This window comes from Toxorhynchites rutilus, chromosome 3 (assembly GCF_029784135.1).
Source record: "Toxorhynchites rutilus septentrionalis strain SRP chromosome 3, ASM2978413v1, whole genome shotgun sequence".
Classification (NCBI taxonomy): Eukaryota; Metazoa; Arthropoda; class Insecta; order Diptera; family Culicidae; genus Toxorhynchites; species Toxorhynchites rutilus.
Window position 1 is genome coordinate 36,178,555 of NC_073746.1, and position 8,345 is coordinate 36,186,899.

General features: G+C 44.0%; 1 protein-coding gene across 4 annotated transcripts; it reads right to left on the bottom strand.

Annotated features, from left to right (window-relative positions):
• Positions 1–463: 463 nt before the first annotated feature.
• Positions 464–8,345, bottom strand: LOC129777550 (uncharacterized). 4 transcript variants are annotated; one of them, XM_055783876.1, is made up of 3 exons: positions 8,315–8,345; positions 8,030–8,256; positions 464–7,112 (listed from the first exon to the last, which is right to left on the bottom strand). In XM_055783876.1, exon 3 carries the CDS (start codon positions 5,484–5,486, stop codon positions 3,702–3,704), a length of 1,785 nt encoding a protein of 594 aa, XP_055639851.1. In that variant the 5' UTR covers positions 5,487–7,112; positions 8,030–8,256; positions 8,315–8,345; the 3' UTR covers positions 464–3,701. The 4 variants fall into 4 exon arrangements, with proteins under 4 accessions (XP_055639851.1, XP_055639850.1, XP_055639849.1 ...); XM_055783875.1 differs by having other exon boundaries at positions 464–7,490; XM_055783874.1 differs by having other exon boundaries at positions 464–7,962.

Below are 8,345 nucleotides of genomic sequence, written 5' to 3' on the forward strand. Positions count from 1 at the left end.
CTTCACTCTATTACTACGTATTGGTTTTTTTTTATAAACTACAATAGAATTTGAGAAAAAATAACATTCAAAGTACAATTCAAAAACACGGTTTGTTTACTTTTTCCTCATACATTCATAGTATCCTAGATGGTGACAGCGTACCTTCTATGTCGCGAATTGCATAATATAATTGCGTAGTTCTACGTCGAAAATATGCGGTCGTGTCCTAGATACAACCCCTTACAATTTTCAAAACTATCATGATTTCTCATGGTAGAAAAGTTAGAAACCGTCAAATTTTTGAAAATAACGACTTTGTTCAATTCCACCCAGAATCCTTCCAATTAAGCCGTATTCCAACGGGCGGTGGGTGGACGAACACTCGTATTGGGTGTACGATAAATCACACAATTCAAACGTTCAATAAATACCACGCACTTGAATTAGCACAAAACAACATATATTTTCATTTACAGGACTATTTACATTTATTTTACAGCAAAATCAAATTTGAATTATCGACGAACTACACTCAACAGACTATTCTACTGTACTATACATCTATTCTTCTACTCTACAATCTATCTCTGCTTTCTTCCTATTTTTATCCACTTGACGAAAACCAAAACAAAACACCACACACATTTACGGCACTCACTGCCGTTCTCGATCGAGCGCACTCTCGTTGTTGTATTGCTGTTGTTTCCATATCGTTGTAGCTCTTATGTTTTCTGTTGTTCTCTGAGCGGTTATGGTTTCATCAATCCAGGGATGTAGTGTTGGGTGGATGATAACTCTCCAACATTCTCACCCACCCTGAAATTTCCGAAATTTCTGAAATAAAAAACCTCTTCGACAGGAAAGGGAGTGGGGTGCAATGGGATTCGAAGCTATGGGTTTAATTATCACGATCCTCAATTGGTAACATGCACAGTTTTTCCACCGGACGCTTCATTATACCTGAAGAAGTTTTGAGCGTCACAACTCGCACAACTCCATCGTCCCCCGGGTGAACCTCAACAATCCTCCCCATTTTCCAACGCATAGGGGGCTGGTTGTCATCCTGAATGATCACCAGCTTGCCAACTGCGATATACACAGGTGGTTTCCATCGCTTCATTCTCCCTTGCAGCTGTGCCAAATAGTCTCTGCGCCATCTCTTCCAGAAATCCTGTAGACGTTTTTGAATCAACTACCATTTGTTCAAACGATTACTGGGAACTGCTTCTATATTTTCTTCCGGGATCGCCTGCAGAGAAGTTCCGATCAAGAAGTGGGCAGGCGTCAATGGCTCTAAGTCGTTTGGATCCTCAGACATCTGTGTCAATGGCCTTGAATTGAGACACCCCTCTATTTGGACGAGTAGAGTGCTCATATCCTCGGGAGTCGCAACACTTTCGCCTAGAACCTTAAGCAGGTGGATTTTAGCAGATCGTACGGCGGCTTCCCACAAACCTCCGATGTGGGGCGCACTGGGGGGATTAAAATGCCATCGAATCCCTTGATTGGCACATTCCTTCGAAACTCGACTACGGAGACTACTATTTTTCAATAAAATCAGGAATTCTCGTAGTTTATTTCGAGCTCCGACGAAATTAGTGCCATTGTCAGAATAAATATACGTGCATATTCCTCTTCTTGAAATGAATCTCCGTAATGCCTGTAGAAATCGGTCGGTAGATAGGTCACTTACAAGCTCTAAGTGTACCGCCTTCGTACACATGCAAACGAAGATTGCTACATAGGCCTTCACTGCTGGTCGTCGTGGGGCTACCCTTAGGTAAAGTGGTCCAAAGTAGTCAACGCCCGTTCGTGAGAACGGACGAGATACGGTGACCGTGATGGCAGTGATGCACAATGTAGCGAGCGAGATTCCTTCCGCCCAATGGCCAATAGCGGAGTCTTACAGCTCCTAATAGTAGTTACGGTCCTGCATGAAGCAGCTTCTCGTGGTAGTACCTTATAATGATTTGCGTAAAATGATGCCTAGCTGGCAAAACAACTGGGTGCTTCGTTTCTTCGGATTCCGCTGAATGCTTCAGTCGTCCTCCAACTCTTATCAACCCGTCCTCGGATATATATATATGGGTTGAACCATCGAAGCGGAGATTTTCGGGGAACCATTTCCCCTTTAGACAATGAAATCCATTCTAGATGAAAACATTCCTGTTGCACCCTTGAAATTAGCAGCCTTTCTGCCTCTTTCAATTCGATTGCGGAAAGAAATCTCGTGTCCTTACGAGTATTTCTTGGTTCACGAAGTAGTTTCATCAACCTCAGCCAATAAGCTGTACACCGGATTAATGCAATGAACGATCCAAACTTCCCAAAATACCAATCGTTGAATTCCACCATTTCAGAAGCAATGTTGGTTACTACTGTACAACGCTTCTCTTCCTCACCTTCTTCAACCGTAGAATTCTCTGGAAATGTTGGCCAATAATCGGGACCCTTCTCCAACCAAGCTGGTCCATGCCACCAAACCATGTTCTCAATGATGTCCTCAGGAGATATACCCCTGGAAATGAGGTCCGCAGGATTCTCAGCTCCTGACACGTGTCTCCACTGACAGCCAACGGATATCGTTTGGATTTTCGAAACCCTGTTAGCGACAAAAACATTCCAAGTGGATGGGGAAGCTGCTATCCAATGAAGGACACACGTCGAATCCGTCCAGAAAAACGTTTGCGCTGCTACTCTCGTCGAATCACGAATCTTCTCGAACAGTAAAACCGCAAGAAGTGCCCCACAAAGCTCTAATCTCGGGATGGATTGGGTTTTCATCGGAGCTATCCTTGATTTGGACGACAGTAATCTGACCCTAATAGTTCCACTCGAATCCATGCTCTTTATGTAGACACATGCTCCATATGCCTTCTCGGACGCATCTGAGAAACAATGTATCTCGACGAGGATCGCATCGGGTATGATCACGCAGCGTTCAATGCGTATTTCGTTCAATAGCGGTAGTTGTCGGTGATAACATCGCCAGGTCTCACCCACCGTCGAAGGGACTGGGTGATCCCAGTTCAAATTTTCGTCGTTCTAATCCTTTAACATCCACAATAATTGCATTATAATCTTGGCTCTGGTTATGACAGCACCCAAGAGACCAAGAGGATCGAAAAGCGTGGCAATGACTGATAGAATTTTTCGCTTGGAAAGTCCTGTGCTGGTGTCCAGTATCGGAATGTTGAACTGGAACCTGAAAGTGTCGGGCCAAGTGTCTTCACTGACGGATCTGGGTCCAAGTTGATACCCTCCACGTCTCGAATCGCTAAGGCATCTTCTGCGATTCCCTCCAAAACCATCGGATGATTTGACGCCCACTTCCGGAGGTGAAAGCCACCGGAATTCATCATATTGTCGAGTTGAATCCTCAGCTCGATTGCTGACATTACTTCATCTGTACCGGTGATGATGTCGTCCATGTATACATCCTCGCACACCGCCCTTGCTGCTAATGGAAAACGACTGCCTTCATCCATGGCTAACTGCTTGAGAGTACGAGTAGCGAGAAATGGTGCTGGCTTAGTACCGTACGTTACTGTGCCCAACTCGTAGGTCTCCGGCTCATCGTCGGGAGAAAAACGCCACAAAATAAATTGCAGGGATTTATCCTTTGGACAGACGTTGATTTGCCGGAACATCTTTTCCACATCGGCAACGAGCATGATCTGTTTCGTGCGGCACCGAATGATGATCGATCGTAGGTCTTCTTAGATCACTGGCCCCACCAGCAATCCATCATTCAACGATACTCCTGTTGAGGTTTTACACGAAGCATCGAAGACCACCCGTAGTTTTGTGGTAGTACTGGCTTCCTTGACTACCGGCTGATGAGGCAAATAACACCGTTGAACCTCACCAGAAACTTTTTCAACCTTAAGCATATGACCGAGTCGAAGATATTCCTGCATGAAAGCCAAATACTGATCCCGTAAGTTGGAATCGCGTGATAATCTTCTTTCCGTTCCCTGAAGTCGACGTAGTGCGATTTCCTCGGATTTCCCTAGTCTGCTCAGAACGCCATCGTCCTTGGGCAAAGCCACTGTATATCGACCGTCCATTTCACGCTTTACCGTTCGCTTAAAATGTTCCTCACATTGAACTTCCTCCGGTGAATAATGATTTGTTGATCCAATCTCTTCACATTCCCAAAATCTAGCAATCAAGGACTCCAAACTTCCCGAAGCGGATATGTTGCAGTTGACCTGAATGGATTGACTTGGTACCGACAAGCCTCCACATACTACCCAGCCGAAGACTGACTCATTCAATGCTGGCAGTCTGGCACCCAACGAAATCTTTCCACCAGTTCCAAAAAATTCTAAGAAAGCTTCTATACCTAAAACGATATCCACACCCTTGGATTGGAAGAATGCAGGATCGGCCAGTTCAATGCCCTTTGGAATCGACCACCCCTTTGTATTCACCGTCAAGGTCGGAAGATTCACCGTGACTTTCGACAAAACTAGGAAATCCATGTCTCGGCAGTATTCAGAAACTCGTGACTGTACCATCGCTCGAATTCGGTGTTTGACTTGAGTCGCTGCTTGTCCTATTCCAAGAACCGATATGTCCACCCTTTCTCGGTTGACATTCATCCGCTGACTCAACCGTTCGGAAACAAAATTACTTTCGGACCCTGAGTCCAATAATGCTCGGGCGGGGAACCTCTGACCGCTATCATCCACCAATATGACAACAGCCGTAGCCAGTAACACCTGGGATGAGTACTGCTGCGCAGAACAAACCGCTTTAGTTGACACGTTTGCTGTTTGTGTTGAACTTGATGCCGATGACCTTGTTTCCTTGCTATGCTGCTGATGGTTGCCCCTTGCGACCACCGTAACTTTCGTGGAACCTTCTCTATCGATCTTGAAGCAGACCAACGTGTGATGCCGACCCTTGCAAGTCCGACAGGAAAACCTTGATTTGCAATCCTTCGCCTGATGTCCTACCCTGAAGCAATTGCGGCAGAGCGAATGGGTTCTCAATAATGCGTCTCTTTCCGCTACCTCTTGACGTTGAAACACTGGACACTGATACAACGGATGATCTCCTTTACATGCCACACAACGTGCTTCGGAACCATGCACGCTGCTGTAACTTGCCTTTGTAGACGCCGGTCTTAGTTTCGAATACTGTTGTGGTCCTCTGGAATCCACCGATTTACTGGGAAGAGATTCGAGTACTTGAACACGCCGCCGAATGAAATCCGTTAAATCAGACAGCGTGTCTTGTTCCTTAGTCGACGAGAATTCCTCCCAGCCCCTACGTGTTACTGGGTCGAGTCGTGCTGTGAGTATATGAACCAGCAATAGATTCTTGTAGTCCTCTGGTTCTACCACTTGATCCAAATTTTTCACGACCCTCTCGAATCCCTCTAGTAGAGTGTGAAGTTCGCTGACCGATTCCCTAGTCAATGTTGGAAGATGAAATAGTGCTTGAACTTGACGCTTCCGCAACTGTTTACTATTGTCAAGCCGCTTCAACAACATTTCTCAGGCGATCTGGCAACTTAGTTTTATAATGGATGAGCGAAGTGAAGAGGTCACGGAAACTCAGCCACTCATCTATATCCCCATTGAACGACGGTAGACTTATTTGAGGAAGACGCACACGATCAGCACCAAAACCAACTGACTCGTTTGTTCGGACGGACTGCTCTAGTACCAATGGACCCTGCAACCTTTTGGATTTGTCTACGAGGAATGATTTGGCTCGATAATACCTATCACTGAACTCCTGTCGTTCCTTATCGTATGATTCCTCATCCGCGAGATAATCCTCATGTGCCCTAATCTCAACTAAAGTGTCACAAAACTTCTCCCACAGTTCATCAATTTTCTCTAAACGGATGTCAACATCCGTAACCGTTGACGTTTCCTCATAGTCCTCCACGAAACGCCAGATGTCGTTGAAGGAAGCCTGGACATCGTTCAACCTCGTTATGAGCAGCTTCAGCGAAGGAGCCTTCTTGGCAGCGGGTATCATTGGTGGCATGTTGATCTCACGTTATCGGTACCGTTAGTGAAAAGGGATGAAATGTGTTGGTAGTAATCGATCGAAGTCCTAGCTCCGCTAGGCATATACCAGTGTAGTTTACCTTAAACCGTAAACGTGTGCACCAAAATAATTATGATATGCAACAGCGCAACGTTGAATCCTTGATCGTCACAAGAAATAATGATCTTCACGCTCCGACAGGACCAAGGGTTGGGAGAAGAAGAGAGGTATGCTATGTAGTTTTCCGTAAACTAACTTCGGCGGACATATACCGTTCCAACTCACCCACAGAAACAATAGTCGCACCAATTCCAAACGATAAGTTGATTATGCTCAACAGCAGCGAATAATCAACAGCCAAATACCAATATTCTCGCAGGGATCAGTGTGTAGGAATGAGTCGAAGAGGATATATTTATTTAAAATGGTGTATTAATCTTGCCTAGCTTCGGCACATATACTGCTCTATGCACTCACCCAGGCAAAATACTAGCTGCACTTCCTCTTCTTATCTCATATGTCGTATTATGCTACTGTCCTCCTCGAATATGACGTTGTGGGTGGTAGTGGTGTCGATGTTTTCTTTTTATGCTCCTCTCTAACAGCAGGTATCCGGAGTCGATCAATCTTCGGTGTATCGGCTCGTACAATTTAATTTTCCAAAGGTGACAGCCCTCGTCAGCGCGCTCCAATTCCGTAGAATGTAATTTTGGCGGGTCCACAGTACCGAGAATAACTCCGTGTTAGTACCAAATAGTGCGCTAGCTTCGACCGGACATATATTTATTTGTTCTCACTAACCTGAGCAAAAAAATATGTTGCCAATGTCCAGCGTATTGTTCTCCTCCAATATGTTGCTTTGTGTAGCTGATTCCAATGGCCGCAGTGCTATTTAGATCCTTTCCACAATAGCGATGATGATGAAGACGGATCGATTCGGTGACTTCCACTAGTCAGTGCTCCAGACGGTTCCAGATCCGGTTCGAAGGACCATAAATGTTCAATTCCACCCAGAATCCTTCCAGTTAAGCCGTATTCCAACGGGCGGTGGGTGGACGAACACTCGTATTGGGTGTGCGATAAATCACACAATTCAAACGTTCAATAAATACCACGCACTTGAATTAGCACAAAACAACATATATTTTCATTTACAGGACTATTTACATTTATTTTACAGCAAAATCAAATTTGAATTATCGACGAACTACACTCAACAGACTATTCTACGGTACTATACATCTATTCTTCTACTCTACAATCTATCTCTGCTTTCTTCCTATTTTTATCCACTTGACGAAAACCAAAACAAAACACCACACACATTTACGGCACTCACTGCCGTTCTCGATCGAGCGCACTCTCGTTGTTGTATTGCTGTTGTTTCCATATCGTTGTAGCTCTTATGTTTTCTGTTGTTCTCTGAGCGGTTATGGTTTCATCAATCCAGGGATGTAGTGTTGGGTGGATGATAACTCTCCAACAGACTTTAAAAACTAATTGATGAATTAATGGATGAATTTTCCTACCGAATACACCAAAGAAACTCGCAGATAACGGCGAAAGGCACCTAAAGACAGTTGCAATGAACAATGGTTACCACACTAAAGGTGGAATTCTGAAATTGATCAATTCCTTCGAAATCAAAACTGAAATTTCAACCACCGTACGAATATTAATTTGAGTCAATTTTGATACATCTGCACATACATTCGCCATTCTTAGAGAAATAAAAACCATTATTCTGAAAACATACAGCAATCCTTTTCACTCTCATAAAACAGTATGTTTTTATCTAAACAGAATGTCCCAAAGCTTATTTTATGTTCCATAAGCTTACTTTGGGCTTTCAATAGAAGGGAAAAGAGATCTGCATTGTGGAGGTATGAACTCGAGTTTGTATCACTGTACATATTTTTGAATGTCTTCACCAAGATGGTGGAGTTAACAGGTGGCTCGTAATTTACACTATTTAGAAAAGACGTATGATGAATGCCATGACGGAAAGTTTGGATTTGTTTATGTTATTACTTACGTTGATATGGTTACATTTGATTTCGTCGAAGATATTTGAAGCAGTATAATAAATAAATAGTTGTCGTTGAAAATTGTAACCTAGTAACCTTTATGCATATGCTTCCGCCAGCTGGCTCGGCTAATGTGATTCAAGGAATGCTTTGATCGTGGTACCGCCACTGGCGTATAATTTGCAGCTTTGTTTTTTGTGCTGGTTCATAACAACAATCAACCGTGCCGGCGAAACTGTAGTCAAAGTTTAGTGTTGATTGGATACCATCTATGTAAATAAGTTCAAACTTACGGGATACGTCCGAACCTGAGAGAGAGGAGCC

What these genes read in the sequence shown, in the direction of transcription:
- LOC129777550 (XM_055783876.1), bottom strand. Translation starts at nt 5,486, where the DNA reads ATGTTGTTGAAGCGGCTTGACAATAGTAAACAGTTGCGGAAGCGTCAA.